We start from the raw sequence: 21,087 nt of genomic DNA on the forward strand, positions 1-21,087 counted from the left end.
CTTCCCTCACCCTCCTCAGCACCACAGCTAGATGGGTGAAAATGCAGATTGGGAAAAGCATGGAGGAAAAGATCATGTCCTCTGCTCCTCCTGTTCTGCATTGGATACCCATAATCCTCTGAGTTCAGAGGCTTAGGAGCATCAGCATAGGATTGCACCCTAATATTATTTCAAATGGTAGCAGAGAAGAGTGGGAACAAAACATTCTAGTCTGTGTATCATCATCATCATCTATCCACATTATTTGGACTATGGAGACTCCAAAGAATTTATAACATTTTTTGCAGGGGAGGGAGGATATTGTAGGGTTGTTATTTTTAAGAACTTGGCCTCCAGGCCTCTAAAGACTTACTCTACAGATTCAACACAAATAGTTTTTGTACTTTCTATTCCCAGGCCTGGACCCATAAACATTCAGAGCTATCAAACTATGCCTATATGGGTTCTCTTGCCCCTCCAAGAAGTTTCATTGTCTTCAATAGGCCTACTTAATTGTGCTCACATGTGTATTATGATTTGTGAACCAGGGCCAAACTAGACATTACAGGAGACATGCCTAAGGCCATAGCTAGACCTAAGGTTTATCCCAGGATTGTCCTGGGATCAAACCTGTTCATCTAAGTGCCACACAGGGCATCCAGAGCTCAGGCAGGGATGAACCCGGGATGATGATGGGATAAACCTTAGGTCTAGCTACGGCCTTAGAGACTCCTGATTCTGGGGCAGCAATCCTATACATACTTACCTGAAAGTTCAATTGAGTTCAATGGGTCTTACTTCTGAATAGATGTCCATAAGATTATGCTGCAATATTATTTAAAAAATAGCAGTGAAGTTGATTGAAAGCCTCCAATCATCTTCATTGCTGTTTGTTTTAAACATATCTTCAGTGCTAGGCCTATGCTCATGGGGCATGGGCCCTGAACTTATTTCTGCAGCCTGAATGCCCATTGGTGCCAAACGATCCCCCCTAAACTTAATTGCCATTCAGGTAGTGATTTTCAGGAGGAATGACAGCTGGGCAGGGAGAAGAGTTAATCATCCCCTCCCCATGTGCTGCAACCATCACAAAAAGTCCTCCATGTGGCAATCAAGCTTAGAGAAAATGATTCCATCCATGCCTATGGAGTCTTTTTTTAAAAAAAAAACAATTCAAATTGCTGTGCCTGGGAGGAGAATTTCCAGAGAGGGTTGCAGGTGGGAATATAAGGATTAACCACCCCCACCCTGTGACACCCCAAAATCACTCCGTGCATGGCAATTAAATTAGGAGGGGACTTCCAATGGTGCCCCCATAAAGGCCTTTTTTCATACATAATTGCATGGGGCAGAGGATTTTCCTCTGGGAGGGGAGAAAATGTGTGCGCTCACCCAGAAATATTCCGTTGAAATTGAGGAGAATTTCAAAAGCATCTCATATGATGCAGATGGAGGTCTACTGATCAAAGGGGAAATAGGTAAGAGGTCCCACAGGGTGCATCAGGACTGGTTCAAGGCTTGAGTGGATCTGGGCAAAGGGCCTCTTGTAGCCTCCCTCCTCCATCAGTGGGCCATGTTGGACTTACCTCATGGTGGCAGCAGCAAGAGGTAAGCAGCACTCTGAGCAGTACCAGGTGACTGAGTTTAGCATCATTTAAGTTTCCCACAATGCCCTGGAATGTTACATCAGAGGTATTGTGGGAAACTAAAATGCTGTTCCAAGTGCCAGGCTGGCTTTCTTTTTGAAGGAGGCCTAAAGTAGGTATGAGCAGTGACTGCTGCCATGGTGTGGCCCTGGCAGTTGGCCAAGAGTACCAGGCCTTGATGCCAGCTCTGGGGTGCATCCTTGGGACAGATAAAGTATCTCTGTAGCTCATATTTTTTTACTGCTACTATTTCACTATTTGTTATCACCAACAATATGCCAAATACTGTGCAGGAAACAGGTACCAGCACTTGTTGAAATGACATTTTTACAGAACATAGAAATACACATAAAACAGAAATAGCCAAACACTACACACACACACACACACACACACACACACAAACACGCATACAAACTTCAGCCATAAATTTCTTCAAGAAGAAAAATCAGATGAAACTTTCTGCTTAACAGTTTTCCTAGTATGCCTGGACTGTCTTTTTTTCATCTTCTTCCTTTCTGTTCCAGACATTACAATATTTAAGCAAATTACAAAACAAACCTAGATCTCAACCTTGATTCTGATTTTTCCTGCTTTTGTTAGTTTGTGGTACAAGCCTAATCTTTTTTAACTGTAGAACTTTTATCTGTGAATATCTAAGTCCTGCCTTGTGGAAAACTAATTACTGAACCACTGAGAGCTTCATAATGTCCTGCATTTAAGTCCTGAGCATCATACATAATGCATAGGAAGCCTTCGCTGCACTCTGATTACAGCACACTGTCATTAAGTGAGCAAATTAAAGATGTGAATAATTCACTGGCTGAGCTTATTGTCAGTGCTGCATTGTGAAATTAGAATTTCTAATAAGTACTGCAATTTTTAACCCAATTAACACAGAGAACATCTTGAGTCTGATTAGTACAATAAAATTTATTACCTTATTCGTTGGCTTCAAAACAGCCAGGCTAAATACTGTATTTAATTATCCACCATTTGCAGCTTCTGTGCTAAAAATATGTTGGTTAAAAAAAACACACCTTATAATTTTAAACAAGATTTCTAATATTTGATCTGGAATCAAAACAAACCTACTTAAATTTATAACAGGTCTAGCCATCTCAAGCAAGTTATCTCTGTAGGAACAAGACTTGACATATTTGTTTTTAGCATTAACCATGATGTCACTGATGAAAGCTGTTACCCTAACAGATTCATTTCATTTGAAAAGAAGCAACATAAGAATCCCCCAGCAAAGTAATGTAACATTAGTCTCTCTTCCTCTTGGCTTTTGTGCCTGAAAAGAAACCCGTTTTCAAAAAGCAACATGAACACTGAAACAGGTTTCTTACCTCTGATCTCCGTTTGAAAGAAGCCCCCACCTCTTCTCCTAGTAAATCCAACTCAGTGTCCAGCATGCTGCTGCTTGGCAGAGGCGGTGGATCATGATGCCATGAAGAAAATGTGTCTGCCTGGGTTGCAGCTTTTGTCTACGCCGTTTACTCTGCTTGTGAATTGGTGGCTGTGGTGGTGGGGATGTCAAAAGATCATCAAAAGTCCCACACATCTGGTTCCTCTGCAGGCTTGTTGCTGCTTCACTATGGACTCCCTTGGCCAGGTCCTTCATCCTGGGAACTTTAATCGCAGAGCTGGAGGGGGTGGGGTGGGGGGGTGTCGAAGGAACCAAGAGCGACACAATTAAGAGCTTTAATGGGGCATTTCCTCCTCCCCCACCACTGCATCGTGCCTGAAGCAACTACCTTGAATCTTTGCTTGGGAGATATTTTAGCTTCGTCATGCAGAAAAGAGAGAGGGAGAGAGTGAATAAAGGTGATGTAAAAATCAGACAGGCACAATGAGAGAGAGAGACTGGAGAAAGGGGCTGTCAGAGTAGGAAGGGGGGAAATCTGCATATGGAAATCAGGGTTACTCTGGGTACAGCTTTATTTTAACCATGGCGAGCTTTTTTTTAATGAAACAGAGAAGAACTGATGAAAAAAGAAAGAAAAGGTTCTCTTCGAGCAAAAGGATCTGTGTCTTTACTAAAGAAGATTTCACACTTTAACAAGTTCCCCTTACTGTGTCGTAGCAGCAGCAGCAGAGGAAAGTTAACTTTATCGGGAACAGAAGTTTTCCTTGCTCTCCTTGTAAACCTGACAAAGAGGGAAGATGATTTTGTAAATCACCAAAAGCGCTCTCTCTCGCTGTGTGTGTGTGTGTGTGTGTGTTATATCGGAATGATAGCACACGGTCAGCCTGGTGTGGCTTTTACGTTTAGAGATCCAGATTCGATTCCTCCCTCACTTGGCCATGAAGTTCACACGGTGGGTGACCGTGGGTCATTCACATAACAATCTTCAGTGTGGGGGTGTGGGCAGTATCAGGCAGGGGACTCACCATTTGCCAAGCTTTGCCAGCTTCTTGCGATCAGGGCAAGCAGTGTGTGTGTGTGCTGTGCCCCCCCCTTTCCCCCATTTTAACTGGTGTTATTTCCTTTTTCCAGTTTTCCATCCCATTGGTCTCCCATCCCATTGATAACTATGCAAGTTAATGTAGTTTGGGCATAGTTTCTCAATCCATGGAAGTGTTGGGAGCCAAGGGTGTTTTAGATCTAAGACCGTCCCCAACATCCCCCTCCCCCAACAAATCCCTGGTACACACCATTTCATCCCTACCACAAGTGAGAACTGGTGCTGGTGGCATTCCTATGCCCACACAACTTCCCAAAGGCATACAAAAGGTAGATGTGCTGCCCCACATCTGTCCCACCCTCCCCTCCCCAGCACCTGGCCTTTGGCAAGAGTTGGGATTGCTCCATCATTCTGTCTCTCAGCCTGACCTCCCTGACATGGTGGAGAGGAGAACCATATATGCCCCCTTGAGTTCCTAAGAAAGATATCCATGCAATAAATAAAACCTTGGTTACAGTTCTAAGGAAATTTCTGTGACTTTCTAGAGCTATAGCAACTTATATTTTAATTTATTGTTTATCTATTTGGTCCACCCATTAACAAAGGTCCTCTGGGTAAATTACATGACAACGCAATCCTAAGACTGTCTACTCAGAAGTAAGTCCCATTAAGTTCAATGATATTTATTCCAAGTTAAGTGTGCATAGGAGTGCTGCTTATAAGAATAAAAGCACAGTTCACAATAAATCCAAAGGGAGAGGCAGGTAAGATATTATTATTATTGTTATTGTTATTATTATAAAACCATTAACAATAATAAGTACAGGAGATGAAAAAATAATATAAAATATATAAAAGCAGATGTTCTACAACCCAACAGCAACCTTTCCCAACTTGTGCCCTCCAGATATTTTGGACTTCAATTCCCATCGGCCCGAAGCAGCATTGTCAATGGTCAGGAATGCTGGGAGTTGTAGTCCAATATGTCTGGAGAGCACCAAGTTGTGGAAAGCTAGTTTTTTTGCATAAGTTTTCTGTACACTATAAAACCTAAGGTCTAAAATGCCTGGGAGCAGAGGAATGTCTTTGTTTGACACCAAAAAAATAACAGTGTGGGCTCCAGACAGGCCATGTGGGGTGCCACAACTTAGAAGACTCTCTTTTTTGTAGCCATCCCAGCCACTTCACTTCATTCAGTAGGGGCACATGCAAAGGAGGGTGTCTGAAAATGAGCAACAGTCTGGACAGGTATATTTGGAAGGAGATATTCCTTTAGATGCTTTGAATTGCAAAAAAATATTTTATGAGCCTTCCATGAGATCTTCCTAGCTGCACCTACCAATGTGTTTCAGGATAGGGTAGATATTCACTTGTAAGGAAATGCTGTTCACTTGGGTGAAGGGGAGAGTGACTGGCTACAAAGCTGCTCAGCATAATCTCTATCCATGCATATTGAGAAGTGATTTCAATGGGACTTACTGCCAGGTAAGTGTCTACAGGCTAGGGGCAATTTGGGAGGCTGGCCTCTTCCATCCCAGTGGGCTTAATAAAATATTTGGGTAATTAGCCTCCTACATGCACGTGATCCCTTTCCAGGTTTTCCCTAGCTAGCACATGTGTGCTAGCCTCAACCATTGGACCTCTCACACACTTGTGCAAGAGACAAGGGCTGACTAGAAAAGGGAAGTAGACCACATTGCTCTAAACATATCCTCTGTGTGCCACAAATGCTGCCCATAGGCAATACTCTGTGGCACAAACTAATCCTGAAGTGCAGAACTTCAGCCCTCAATGGGCCCCCAGAAGGCTCCACCACCTTCCCCTCCCACAACTATGGATCATTTGGTGGTTTCCTGGTGGGAGGGAGATTCCATCTGATCTGGTGAAGTTGCCAGCTGGCTGATTTGGGGCTGGGCTGGCCACTTTTAAAAAATGTCTGGCCCAGCTGCCAGACACAGGTGGAAGTATTTTTTTTCATGCTCATTTTCTACTCCCTATGCATTAATATTTTAAATTGAATAAGTAGTATTATATTGCACATTAATGCATTGCATACAGTAGACTATACATAGTGGGCAAGGGGAAATCTGGAAGGTGTGGCATTGCATATACATTATTTAAAAGCAGCCATGCCTGAACTGGATCACCCTCTGTGTCTCTTGCCTCCTGACCCAGAGATCTCAGGCCAGAGATCTCAGTGTGATGGAGCTAGACTGGTTTGCTGATTCCCTGCTTCCCATTGTGGAATGCTGGTGAGCAGTGGAAAAAGGAATGTAGCTGACGCTCTGGGCTGACTTGCTTGTGGTGGCTACAGTGGGGGAATCCGCACGTCGTTCTGAGATCGCTTCTAAGCAACCCCAGTGCGGCGTGAAAGCAAGCGTGTAACTTGCCTTTTGAAGAGCCGACGAAGAGACGTCCTTCCCGCCGCCGCCATCACCCAACTCCCTCCTCGCCAACTGGCGAGGAGAGCTCGGCTGAAGAAGGCGGGGTTGAGAGCGGAAGAAGCTCTCCACCCCACCTTCTTCCCCCGAGCTCTCCGTCCCAGCCGGCGAGGAGAGAGTTGGGTGGCAGCGGCGGGAAGGACGTCTCTTCATCGGCTCTTCAAAAGGCAAGTTACACGCTTGCTTTCACGCCACACTGGGGTCGCTTAGAAGCGATCTCAGAACGACGTGCAGATTCCCCCACATTAGAACAGCTCCCTGGACTTCTGGGATCACTTGAACCACCCCACCTATGACTGGAGGAGGCTATCAGTGGCTACTAGTCCTGATAGCTATGTGCTACCTCCATTATCAGAGACAGTAAGCCTATATACATCAATTTCTGGGGAACATGGGCAGGAGGATGCTGTTGCACCCATGTCCTGCTTGTGGATCCCTGATCGACAGCTGGTTAGCCACTGTATGAACAGAGTGCTGGACTAGATAGACCCTTGGTCTGATCCAGCATGGCTCTTATGTTCTTGAGAAGAGTAGCAACACTGCAGGACTGGTATCAGCGTACCTACTTGAGCCCAATGAGAGCCCACCTGGCTGAGTCCTTTTTTGCCGTCTCTCTCTTGTCTGGGAGGTCAGCATAAGGAAAAGGATGAACAGTAGCCCACAGCCCAAGAAGCAGTGCTGCACAGCCCAGAGTGACAGGTAGTTCGGTTCTGCAATGTTCAGTCTTGCAAGCATGTTAGAGAGAAAGAGCGCATGTCTGTATTTTTCTTGTGGGTTTTGTACATAAACAGGAAAGTGGGTGTTTGCAATTCGTTGCTTAACGTGCATATTTGAAATGTGTGAGATCCATGTATTGCCCTTGGGACTATTCTCTGCCTTGGTTTTCCCCTTCTGTAAAATAGGTAAATGTTTTCTAGAATGTCTTCAGCTCAAGTTCTTAATCATGTTCTCTATGTTACACGTGTGACTTGATACATAGTCTGTAGCTGGGCTCACCTGCTTTGAGTTAACTGCAGCACAAGCACTTTTAGTCCTTGCTTTGTGCTTTATTGGAAGTTCTTTTCCCATGCTCCCCTCTATATATTCACTTAATGTGCATAGCTGCTAGCACCATCTCTCCACTTCTGTGCATTGGGCAGAATTAAAAATCTACCGATGTAATGGAATGTTTTATTTAAAGAGTTTTCAGTCCTTTTACTTGAAACTAAATCTCACTGGGTTTAATGGGACTTGCTCCCAGGACTATAGAGGACTGTATCCCTCCAGCATAATTCTATGAAAACTTTTAAGTCCAACTTTGTTCAATGGGGCTTGCTCCCTGGTAAAGGTGCATACAATTATGGCCTAGGACCACAATCCTATTTGTATTTTCCTGGGAGGCACTCCTATTGAAAGAATAGGCTTTAAGTCTTAAGAACACTTTCTTAGAATTATGTCCCATTATCACAATTGGGACTTGCTTTGAGGGCTTTCTCAAAAAATCTGCTTGCCCTTTGGTGGAAATTGGCGTGTGAACTCCATGGATCTTGTGGGGTGTCTACATGATCTGTCTACCCCATTGTGGCTGTACAATGGCATTGTATTGTTTATAAGACACAGCCACGAACTTACAGCCACATCAGGCTTCTATTCCTGAAACTGAACTTTCCCACTGTATGGTTTTATTGCAAATTTTTTGGTGCTCCAAGGTCATCACATTGTTTCTCAGTGGTGGCATTGGCTTGGGTTCAGTCGGTTGGCATTGCTGGGGGGTAGATATAGTACAGGGTAAGCACAGGAAGACTGGACTGATGAGCTGAATGGCTGTGGGTGTTATTTGTCCATCTAACCTGTACTCCCTTCTGCCCCTTAAATTTAGCACACACACCCCGCTGCGGGGGTTTGAGGGAATCAGATGCAAAGTGATGTCATACAGACACCCCCTTGGTCTCATCCAGCAAGGCAGTTACATTGATACATGCTCACTTGAGATTTAGCTTCTCTTGCTATTATATACTGTTTTGTTGTTTGAGTGCTATAGAAGAACTATATTCTTTATTATGTTGGGGCTCTAATTCTGCCAGTTGAAGGTGACCAACTTTTTATTTCTTAGCTGGGCTTCTTCAAGATAAGCAAAAATTCTGTAGATGCATGTTATCTCCCATCACTGCATCTGCGGAGCAGCTTCACCTGTTAAATTGTTCTGTATAGGCAGCACAGAATACAAGGTGAACACTGTCTTACCTCTATAACCATTATGTTGAAAATGTAATAAATAAAACCATAACAAAACAGACAGCGGAGTTTCAGTGAGTTAGATACTCCTTCATTTATTATCCTTTGCCCCTTTCTAAACCACACATCCCATAAACATCACTTTTGCACCTATGTATTGAACCAGGCATACCATGCTGCTATGCACTGCGAGATAATCATGGTGAGATTTCTAAAGGGATTAAGCTGGGTCCCAAAGTACACGTTACATGACTAACCATGCGATCCTATGTTTGCGCTAAAGGAAGCCCCACTGAATTTACTGGGCTTACACCTATGCAAGTGTGCATAGGACTGCAGCAATTACAGGTGACGAATAAACCATATTTAATACAGTATTTCTAAGTAAACCTGGATACGATCGGCCTCTAAGATTGCAACCGCACATATGCTTACTTGGAAGTAAACCAACATACCTTTTTACAGAGGCTTTCCCTGGATTTCAACTTGGCTGGTTTCATACTGCCTTTTTTAATGTTTTAAATTCATCGATACTTGTTGTATTTTATGGTTTTAATTGTGCACTGCCTAGAGAACCTCGGAGGATGGACAGTGTAGATATATAATAAATCTCTACCCATAAGGCTGAAAGTATGTGTGTGTCACGTATGTCCAGAAATGTTTACCCACTTCCACATATGGTACTGCCTAAACACTGTTCACCCAGACAGGTCTTCGGAAAAAATCTAAAAACATGAATTTTGGAATTTAAGTATTTTTAAAGAATTTAATAAAAAAACTAGGTTTATGCTTACAGCTCCCAGCATGCCTTGGGTGGGAGACCAGACTTACTGGCCTTTGGCGGCACTTGTGATTCCTAAGGTCAGTCTCGAGCAGTCAACCTAATTCCACATAAAAGGAAACCCACATAAATGGGCTGCATCCATTTGCAGTGCCTCCTCCCACCTGCCATGTGTGATTTTAAAATCATAACTAGATACAAGCAGCTTAGGGCCAGGTTATTTGAAGGAACGCCTCCTCCCATATGTACCTGCCTGGACATTAAGATCATCCACAGCGGTCCTTCTCTGTGAGCCCCTGCTGAAGGAAGTGAGGCAGGTGGCTACTAGGAGGAGGGCTTTCTCTGTTGTGGCACCCCGGCTGTGGAACGAGCTCCCCAGAGAGGTCCGCCTGGCGCCTACACTGTATTCTTTTCATCGCCAGCTGAAGACCTTTTTATTTTCTCAGTATTTAAACACCTAATTTAACTTAAATTTAAATTTTGCTGTTTTAATTCTGTATTTTAATCCTATATCAATTTCTGTTGTGTCGTTTTATCCTGGTTGTGCTTTTTATATTGCATTTTGTATTTTGGTTTTTAGATTGTTGGTTGTTTTGTTATTATGTTCCTCATGGTTTTAATTTTTGTGAACTGCCCAGAGAGCTTCGGCTATTGGGTGGTATAAAAATGTAATAAACAAATAAATAAAAATACAACAGTGTGTCTTTGAGAGGCTGAATGAACTCTGGACATGCTCAAAGGCATCCCATCCTGATATCGATGTTTTTTCAGAAATTGAGGGAAGCATATGCACAGCCTTCACCCTTAAGAGGGAGGAAGGGAAGGGAAGCACTCTGCGCATGTCCAGAAATAGGGTCAACATAGGGAGGGCATCCGTAACCCTTCAGTACAGGCTCCTGATGGAGCACTTGGGGGGAAGAAGTGCAGGCTGGGGCAGTCCTGGCAGGAGCTGGGTATGTCCACTGACAGCCACTTACTTCCCCTCCTTTGCAATACTACTCCTCAATCCTCTATCGAAGAGCAGCATGCAGAATGGCTGATTTTAAATAAAGCATGGGTTAGCAAACCAGGTCAGCCTGTGCAAACCAGTTCCGGATCTACACTACTGCTTTAAAGCGCTTTATAAGAGTTATAAAGCGCTTTAACTGCTTTAGAGCGCTATAAAACTGTTATAAAGCACTTTAAAGCAGTAGTGTAGATCCGGCCCTGGTCACTACCTCTCAGTCCTAAGTCAGCCCCCACTTTCCTGACCTCTCACTATCTTTGTTCTCCTTCTAACTGACTTTCCCGAACTGCTTATGCCTACAACTCCCAGCATGCCTTGGGGGGAACTCCTAAGAGCCTTCTCTTGCCACCAAACTATGACTCACAGTCATGACCAGTACAAATTGCTATTATTCCTTCAGGACATTCCATAAATAAAATTTCTTCAGCAGGACACATTGAAAATTGCTTTATCCTCTATGTGGCTCCATAGCAGTGGCATAATGCCACCAGCACCATAAGGTGGTGGGTTGACCATTTAACTAATATATATATATATATATATATATAATTAAAAAATACCATGGTGTGTACGTCAGATAAGTCACCAGTGTCTTTGACCATCCTGGCTCTCTGCCAAAACCGGTTAAATGAATATATTATATAGTAAATTATACCAATAAAGTATTCTGTGTTCTGGCTGCTTTCCTTTGTTCCTAATAATAACTTCAAAGCACATGCATACAACAGTTCCCCGCATCCACTGAGAGCTGCTTCCCTACTGTATGTTGTTCAGATATCTCGGCAATGCTGGGTATATTTTGAAAACATTCTTAGGTTTGCAACTTTAGCTGGAAGAAAGGGTGTAGTGTGTTCTGATAGTTTTTGAAGTTTAGACGGCTGCTCCGGCCAAGGCATGATGGGAGGTGTAGGCATTTCAGATTAAAAAAAAAAAGGTGATTTATCACGGAGCTCTAATTTAAAATACAGATCTTATTAACGCAATTCCCCATTAATTCTAACAAAAAAAATTACTAACTCAACCAAACTAAAAAAAGCCCCAACCGACTTAAAGATGAATAAGTTGCAGAGAAATGTATGATTTATAAAATGTTATAAATATTATTCACAGACCCGAGCAACGCCGGGCATATCAGCTAGTAAATAACTAAACCTGAAGACGCTGGGATTTACTCCCAAGAGAGAACGAGCTTACAACGGAGTTTTGGATCAGTGAAGGAGGGGCGGACGAAGAGGAGCTGCTCTCCTTAACAGCGCGGGTAAAGTAGCACAGCTTTTGAGTAACGCTGGGTAACCCCGAAGAGAAGGGTTTACTTCCGAATAAACAAGCCCCGCTCGATTACGAAGAGAAAAGGGGAGGCGACACCCGCTCTCTGCCCGCTTCCATAGACCCATCCTTCCATTGGGGCGGGGCTTCAAGGAAACCCCTTTCCCTCGTCCAATGGGAACACATTACGTCAGAGACTGTCTTCGTCGGAGCACGCGCAGTGACGCAGCGCTAACTGCGCGCGGGAGTTACGGAGGAGAGGCTTTGGGTTCGCCGCTGGAGTTCCGCGGCTGGAAGCGTGGTCGTGTGAAGGGGGCGGCTGCTGACGAGAGCGCGCGGCTACAGGTGGGAAGGGTTTTGGGCGCTCTTTCAAAACTTGCGTGTTCGCTCAGGGTTTCACGGTTTTTTCTCTCTAGCGAGGTGCGCCTGTTCCTGCCTTGTAGTTGTACTCTGTGGGGCTTTGATACGCAGACGTATGTCCCGCGTTAGTTGGTTGGTAAACTATCTCCTCCTCCTCTTCTGATTCTCAGGCAGGAGACCCCTTGGCCTTATTTAAGAGGAAGTGGCATATTTCTGGTTAATATCAAGGCATGGTCATTTGGAAGTCAGTGCTGTTGAGTACACTCCCAAGTAGCAAGACCACAACCTTCAACTTGCACTCTGTAACCTGGAAGCCTCACACTCCAAACCCAGGTTAAGGCAGCAGCCCCAATATATGCCTGTTTCTTTGGGAGTAAACTCTTTTCAAACAATGGGCCTTATTTTTGAGTAGACATATATAGGGTTGCCCCGTTTCTAGGCTGCTAGTACTAGGCAGTTACTTATTTGAGAATGAGTGTCATTGAAATCACTTCTGCTTATTGGTTATTCACTGGTGGAGGAAGTGCAGACTGACCGTGCTTGGGGTATTATTATTATTGATTCTGTTCTATAAATGTTCTTAGGACCCATCTTATTACCCTGCAGCGTACACAGTTTTCTTGTTGTGCTGCTGCAGGTGTGCATTAAAAATCGTTTACAGTGCAATCCTATGTGTGTGTACTTGGAGGTAAGTCCCACTGAGTTCAATGGGTCTTACTCCCAGGTAAGTGAGTTTAGGATTGCAGCATTAATAACCTTTAGCTTCCCTGATGCAATCCTCCCTGTTATAATCTCAGATAGTTCAAGGTGAGAGGAGAGCAAGGATCCCACCACCGAATGCATGATTATTAACAAAATGGAATTTGAATAGTTGTGAATATAGAACTAGAAGTGTTGTCTGTTCTGGTTTATCATCGACTGGAACAGTATGAACCTGGGTAGATGACATCAGACATTCTATCATTTGAAATAACTTATTGAATTACCCTCACCTTTCTAATATAACCATTAGCACCAGTCCTAGAGAATTATTTGCTATGTTTATTAGATGTCTTCTTGTTTATTAGGGTGTTGGGCACATGACAGTCCATAACACCCAGTTTCTTACCCTTTTATTTTAGATGCATTGACTTGCCAGAAGAAAGTAAAAATAAGAATATATGAATGATAAACAGATTGTGTATTTATTAACATTGCCTTGTAATTGACATACACACTGGACAGTTTTAAATAGCATTGTGCTTTAAATTGCATTTAAAGTTTTCTAAATTCATTTTACATTGTTTATTTAACCACCCATTTTACCTTATAAATAATGTGCAATAGGTCTTGTACTATTCACTGTTTGCAGTACTGAATTATAAAGCAATTCTTGTTTCACCCAGTACTAAATTGAAGCTCCGCAGGTGTAAATCTACCTCTAGCAGTAATTCCATCGGTGGTAGGCCCTAAAGCAATGGGAGGGAAAATAGAAAAATGCACCTGCTGGAGACTATAAGATAAGCTCCCGCCACAGGGCTTTGGAAGTGGCAGAGGGTCCGCTGCTTCACTCCTCCCACCCCCACCCCCGACCACACTTAGATTGCTTTCTGATTCCCTAAAAATAAGTTATAAAGCTTTCATCGGTATATCCTATTTAAGAGCAGAAGTTTCCGTTTTTCTTCCATTTTCGTCATAGGTTGAAAATATTTTCTAAGACCTGTAATGTGAGTGTCCTTAGAGAACAATTGAAATCACAGCAATAGTATCAGTCATGACAATATTCTTATTACAGGTGTGTTGAATCTGCTGTTCCGTCATACTCCCAGAGTGGTTTGCAAGGAAGAATAAAACAATTAAAATGTAAATACAAAACCCCATAATAAACGTAAGGACAATCTTATGCATGTTTAGACAGAAATGCTGGGAGTTGCAGGACTTTTTTTCTGTCTAAACATGTGTAGGATTGTGCTCTTAAAAGGCCATACGAAAGCACCATATGAGAAAGGTTAAAAAGCTTAGGGTTTTTTTTTAAAAAAATGGTCTTTGCCTGGTGTGAAAAAGACAGTAAGGTAGGCACCCAGCTGATTTTTCTGGTGAGAGCATTCCACTGAGAAGGTCCTCCCTCTTGGCAGCTACCCACCTCATCTGAGATGGTGAGGACACATGCATTTTAATATCAGATTTACCTTAAGGCCTTAGAAAACACTTCATGTACACATTGTGCCATTAAAAAAATCTATGGCTGCATTCGTATCTAATGGTAAATTCAAGTGGCCCTGTTCAGAAGGCACCTTAAACCACAGCTTTTAACACAGTGAATAAGGCAAAAAGCCTTCTTTGCCATGGTTAAAGCTGTGGTTTAAGGTGGCTTTTGAACAGGGCCAGTGTAATGTTATGAGAATGAGCTTAGCATCCCTTGGGCTTGTACACTCTCTCCTTCCTTCTCCAGCATGGTTGAGGGCGGGAGGTCAAAACTTCTGCTTCCTTTTTAGATTAACCATAGCTTAGTGCATTGATCAACCATTGTTGTTTATCTTAACTACAGTTACTGAAAATAAGGCATAAACTATCATTTGAAGTTCCCTTGTTTCCACTAATCATTGGTAGAATTAGCACAGTTTGTGTGGGTTCACACACCAGGGCAAGCTGCAGTTAACCAAAAGTGGAAGTGGAACTTCCAAATTCCTTGGAAGTCTGGGCGAACACATGAACCCAGGGGGAGAGCACGGTTATTCTTCTTACACTAAGCTATTGGCATGTTATTGTTCTGTTTGAATGATAGCTCATAATGTTTGAACTTTAGAGGAAGGGCTGTAGCTAAGTGGTAGAGCACCTGCTTTGCATGCACAAAGTTCTAGGTTCAATCCCTGGCATCTCCAGGTAGTGCCTGAAACTCTGGAGAGGTGCTGTCAACCAGTGTTAACAATACTGGACTAGATAGACCAAAGGTCTGACTAAGTCCTCTGCCCCCACTAGTAAGATGTTGAAATACTTATCCTAAACCTTAGTTACTGGCTGTAAGCCCTTTAAGATAAAATATGCCAGTATTTTGAAACTTGCCCCTTTTGCCTTCGGTCCTACCCAACACTGGAATGGTCTTCTTTTGCTTTCGGTCCCACTGACCCTCCACTCACCCCCCAAGAGCTTCTCCAAAAGGGAATTTGGGCCCCAGCTCAGGCTGAAAGAAGTTCTGCATTCTTGCTATAGAATGAGACACTGAGCTGGTTTGGAAACTTGCTGCTATTTAACGTATTAGCGACTTCTTTCAAAGGGTGTATTTGGCTCAGTTTTATGTTTTAATTCAGTCGTTCTGACAATTCCACATCCAGAAAACTGAATACTTAAAAATATATCCTGTGTTATTTCAGAGAGGAGCGTGCAAAATGGACGACAATTTCAGGGCTCCCTCAGTGCCGTCGTCGCTCACGGAGAGCTTAGAAATGGCTATGGAAGTGGAGAGGCAGTGCTCCAGACATCTCAGTTTCTCCTGTGCATCCGACCTTAGAAATGGAGGGAAAGGCTTTTCCGCTGATTCTTATTTAGCAAGTGGATCTCTGAAGAGGTATGTAAAACTTAAAGTGTCACTCTTGAGACTTTTATCTTGAAAATACTATTGGGCAGGCTTGATTTTCTTTTTTTTTACTAAGAATGTTTCAGTGGCATAATTACTTTGAATAGTATTAAAATCCCCGGTGGGTGAGTGTGTTCAGGCCTGAGAGTTTGGAATGTTTAATTAGTTTCTTCTAACAGCTGCCGTGTGCCACAATGATCCCATTAGTGTCTTCAGCTTTTGTTTGAATAGAGGGTTTTCGGGGCCGCTTCATACATTACTGATGTGGCATTGCAGTTGCTGAAAAAAAAAACCCTCGGTTTGGGCGATAAGGGGCAGGGGTAACATATTCAGAGGCTGATCTTCAGGCTAGAACCAGTGGTCCAACGGTAGTGCAATGCTACTGTTAGTACTGCACTTCTATGTTAACCAAGATTTGAAGGTTTGTGTTAACCAGGATTTGAAGGTTGATTCAAAGCTAACACAGTTTTGTTCGATTATGTTGTTGCCATCACAGGACAGGGCTGTATGATGTGTGCAGGTCAGCAAGTGGTGAGTGGAGCAGGTAGTAAATGGCCATTGGCTGAAAGCAAATATACAAGATTAATACAAATTGGTGTAGTGGTTAGTGTTGAACTGAAACAACCCGGGTTCAAGTCCCCACTCAGCCATGAAGCTCAATGGGTGGCTTTGGGCCTGTCACTGACTCTCAGCCTAACCTACTTTACAGGATTGTTGTGAGGATATAATGGAGAGGAGAATCATGTACGGCACTTTGGGGTCCTGGGAGGAAAAGACATTTATATCCTATGATATCTTTTCAAGAGCCTGTGAAGAATATTGGCTTTGTTTTTCAGAATTTTGCTGGGGCTGGATCCCTTTCCAACTGATTATGAAGAAGACACTGTGGAATTGTTTGGTTTCCAGTGGGTTACTGAAATTGCTTTAGTTGAGTCTTGTACACTTCTCTTTGGATTATTTAGGTATGATTTTTCCTACCTTTATTACTGTAATGTGTTGTGATTATTGCTTCATAATCTTATTCATCTTCAGAACATACAGCATTTATGTACAGTAGATCTGAATGCTTTCATATGGTTATTCAAGCATATAATGCTTATTTTATTACTGCAGTGCACTGTTATTGAAACTTAATGCTGTAGGGCTGGGCATGCTGTTGTTTGTGTCAGGGATGACGCAGAAAAAGTGCGGTTACATATTATGTATGACTTTTTAGAAATAAGCTCCCACAGAGTTCAGTGGAACGTCTTTCCTAGTAGGTGTATTTCGAATTGCACCCTTGCAGCTCATTCTTATCATCAGTGCAAGATGGCTGCATTGTGCTGAAGCCAAAGCAGGTTCCCAGGCACGCTAAGCAACATGACATCAATGTGGTGTCATCCCAGTGTTTGGTTTGGAGAACAGTAACTAAAGGGTTAAAGTGATGTCAATTGATGAGCGTTGCAAATGGAACGTTTCCATTTCCTTCAGAAAGTAAAGGTTTAAACCAGCTAATGCTAGGACACGCGCAGAATTTGCAGTCTGCTCAGGCACAGAACATGGATATCAACTTTTAATCAATCTCTGAAGACCTAAAATACCAAAATTTGTTAGATAGCCATCCAGTCTTGGTACATGTACATATTAAGAATGTAATAGATTCTACCAATGATCTGCCTAATTTTGAGTCTTGTTGGCATCCCTGTCTGAGAGTAGAAGATCAGAGTAATTGCTGTTGAAGCAGCACACTTTGTTTCACTTATTGTTCTTAGTTAAGATGGTGGTTGAGTAAAATTTAAGACTTGTCCAAAGTTGCTGCCTGCCCACATGAAGCTGCTTCCCATTTTTAGTGAATAAGCTGCATTCTTCCACAATAAGTCAATTTGATCATCCATCGCTGGAGAATCTGCCCATCAAAGCCAAAAGCTTAATAACTTTCTGAGCAAAACATAATGCTTCCATAAAGTCCCCTCCCCCTTTAGAGTGAAATAGGATTAAATTTTATTGGATACTGTGGCATTACACCCCACAAGTCAGTTCCCTAATGTATGTCTAGAATTTGTAAGTCTATTGTGTTTAGAATGTTGACCTGAGTGGGTGGAGATTGAATATCTTAGGAGGGGGGAGGAGGATATATAAGGGAATGACTGAGGTGAAAAAGAGGGTGTGTTTTTAAAGTACTTTGGTTCAAGGGAGAATTAGATGATCAGGTCTTTTGAGTGTAGTGTGCAGATAATCAATTGGTGTATATTAACCAATCCTGATAATAAAGAAAGTTCAAGAGTGAAGGTGTGAGAGAAAGGAAAGTGTGCATGAGAAGAGAGAAAGGATTGGATGAGAGGTTTTAACAAGAGTCTGAAAAGTTTTATTATGAAACAAAGTTTGTGAACATTGAAATAATTTTTTATTCAGTTTGTTTTACTACCACAAAAATCCCACGTGTCTCCTTGGCATTTATCAACTGCAGTTATATACATATAACACCCCAGAGAGTTCCGGCTATTGGGCGGTATAGAAATGTAATAAATAAATAAAACCCATTCTGACATCAATTCACCATCAGCACATATAATTCACAGCGCATTATTTTATTCCTGAAATTATTCCTGTTTAACCCCTTTCTCCACATCGTTTGTAGAAAGGTGGTGTTTGGCGCTTAGCTTGAGCAGGGAGTGTCCGTGGACAGGCCTGTTGTAAAGAGCCTGTGTCATGGCACATACCCCATTCAGTGAGTTGAAAAAGCTTTGGGGAAAGTGCAGAAGTATAGTGTGTGTGTGTGTGTGTTTATTGTCAGTTTACGGTGGGTGGGGGAAGGGGTTGGAACACTAAGTTGTTTTAGGATGAAACTATGTATTGTTAGGCATGCAATTGCCTTGTATCATCAATGCATAGAGGGGCTGATTTGCAGAGGAGATTTGACAGGTGGGTGGATTGCACTTAACCATTGTGTGCTCACTTGAACTGGGAGCCCTGCAAATGCTCTCATCTGCCCCCCCCCCCAACCATTTGTTGCCATTTTTCAGTGGGGTGGTGGCTGGGGAGGGAGACATTTTTGTGGTCACCATGTGCTCCATCCTCTTGCCTACACTTACCTTTTTGCCCCTTCCCATGTTGCCTTGGCAAATGGGTTTTTTGGAATACAGGTATGCTTGAGGATACATGGAGTTCCATCCTAATTGCATCAAGCTGTTAGCTGATTTCCACTAAATTACATGACCCAAACGGGTGAAAGGACAAAGTGGAGGAGTCCCAGTTTTTGAAATATTCTTGCATATTTTTTGGCATTAAGAGAGGATTGTGGTTTATTGAATTGTTATATATGAGGTTCATTTCATAAATGCTATTTGCCCCAAAGTGGAATATAATCTTTCCGTTTAGTTCCAGTCTTGACCATCGCTATTTTTTAGCAGCTGTATTACTATTAGATGAAGCTACACTTCAGAATAGTTTGACATTTGAAAATTGCATCTAGTGCAGAATGGATCTGCCTGCTTATTAACTGGCATTTCCTGTAAAAGGCCCCTTACACCAGTTCTGTATGATTAGCTGTGGCTGTCAATTCATGTGAGTAAAGTCGAAGATTCAGGTTTCTTTGCAGCCTGGTTACAAAAAGTTGCTTAACCTTTTGGTGAATATGCTGTGTCCTTCCGTAGCGAGTCAGTTTAATACTCCCTGGAGAATATGCCATCAATGCCAAATACTTAATGGCCTCATTGAAAACTATGTTTGTTTATTTGTTTATTAAAACATTTTTATAGCGCCACCTCACCATTTCTGGCATCGTGGCACTTTAAACTGTTTTATGTGTTTTTATTATAAACAATTAGGAGTTTAAATACAAGGAAGCTTCCCATTTAAAGCACTCAGAATCCATATTAAAATTCAAGCTGTCAGTCCCCCAAACTCTTGTGTAAGTAAAAACGCCTTACAGAGACGTTTAAATGGGGGGCCTGTCTAACTTCCACTGGCAGATGGTTCCATTGCCGGGGGCCAGCAACTGAAAAAGCACTGGCCCCCGCACATTCTAATTTGTAGCGGGGGACCATCAGGGCACCCTGCTCCTGTGAATGAGTCTGCCAGTAGTGGGATACCAGGGAGAGGTAGGCAGCTATGTTGAGGACATTGGGGTGGATCCAGACTTTCCCCTCCATAAACAGAGAGGCTGCTTTCATTTGTGGAGGGAACTGGGAGCCAGCAGAGGCTTTCTGCTTAATAATAAGAAGAATTTTATTTCTAACCCGCCTCTCCATCCCGATCGAGGCGGGGAGAACAACAAGTATAAATTACATAAAAGAGGCTAAGGCATCAGATTTCTTTGATTCTTTCTTTATTCCTCCTATGCTGTTCCAGAGGGCTCTCCAATTCTCCAGAACAGCATGGAAAGTGGCTCTGGAGGCTGCGGGGGGGGGGGGGGGGGAAGAAGAATGAGAAAAAGTTGTCATTCCAACCCTTCCTCTAGTGCCAGTGGAACTCTGCTGAGCACAAGTCTAGATTCAACCCATAAGATCAGAAACATGCACAGCCAATGCAGAAACATACACTGTTGGCTGATTCCCCACCAACACACCCAGTAGAGGCTGTTCATTTATTGCTACATGTTTTTAAAAAATTGTTTTAAATACAGATTTTGTTTGTATAGATTGGTTTCCAAGGAGATCTCCCTTTCTTCTCGTTCTCTGTTTTTATAGACAACAAATAGGCAGACTGGAAAACCTCATTCAGTCAAGTTCATCTGACTTTGGTAAGTTTAAGCAAGGCTTCTATTTGTGTATATGTGTGCTTTATGTTGTTTTAGCTAGTAAAAAATGTGCTTAATTTTTTTTAAAAATTGGAGCCTTCCTTATGCCCATCCATATGAGGATCATTTACAATAATAATATTCCAACATAAGAATTGTACAGAATGTTGATGCTCTGTGTTATATGCATGTAGTTTCTTATAAGAGATCCCTATTAAAGATTGCTGTAACTGCGTTAATATATTTTTTTTAAGATTAGCAATCATGCAAATTTAGTAGGAAAAAATGGACAACTGGTTTTGGCCTCTTCCCCAAACATTGGTAGTTGATGTTTTCAGTAACGACTGAAACATCATTTGTGTTTGTCATAGTGATGACAAATGCTTGGAAGTTTGTTTGATGGAGAAGATAAGTGCATTGCCAATTGCCTAATATAAGTTGCATATTCTGAATAGGCAACCTTAAAACATGAGTGTTGTACAGATATATGCCATGTCCCAAAACTCTCTAAGGCACTTGTGTGCACATAGGTATTTGTACAAATAGGAGAATTTCCATTGTTTTATGCAGAGGAAGGTCCTTTGCTCACTCAAAGCTTTCCCCAGTGGAAGAGTGATGGGTAGTCATTTTATGTGCATTGAAGCTGCTAGATCAAGGCTAGTAAGTATGAAGCTTCAGATGAACTACAGCTTATCTCCCCAACTCCAGATCAG

At 42.5% G+C, this 21,087-nt stretch overlaps 1 protein-coding gene across 1 annotated transcript in view; it reads left to right on the forward strand.

Annotated features, from left to right (window-relative positions):
• The first annotated feature begins 12,008 nt into the window (after positions 1 to 12,008).
• The window catches only part of MMS22L (MMS22 like, DNA repair protein), a 106,849-nt gene continuing 97,770 nt past the window's right edge, over positions 12,009 to 21,087 (forward strand). The window contains exons 1-4 of the mRNA XM_063124862.1: positions 12,009 to 12,089; positions 15,455 to 15,648; positions 16,494 to 16,619; positions 20,325 to 20,377. Coding sequence (XP_062980932.1) covers positions 15,470 to 15,648; positions 16,494 to 16,619; positions 20,325 to 20,377 — 358 coding nt within the window. The 5' untranslated portion in view covers positions 12,009 to 12,089; positions 15,455 to 15,469. The remainder of the gene's footprint in view (positions 12,090 to 15,454; positions 15,649 to 16,493; positions 16,620 to 20,324; positions 20,378 to 21,087) is intronic.

This window comes from Elgaria multicarinata, chromosome 4, assembly GCF_023053635.1.
Source record: "Elgaria multicarinata webbii isolate HBS135686 ecotype San Diego chromosome 4, rElgMul1.1.pri, whole genome shotgun sequence".
Classification (NCBI taxonomy): Eukaryota; Metazoa; Chordata; class Lepidosauria; order Squamata; family Anguidae; genus Elgaria; species Elgaria multicarinata.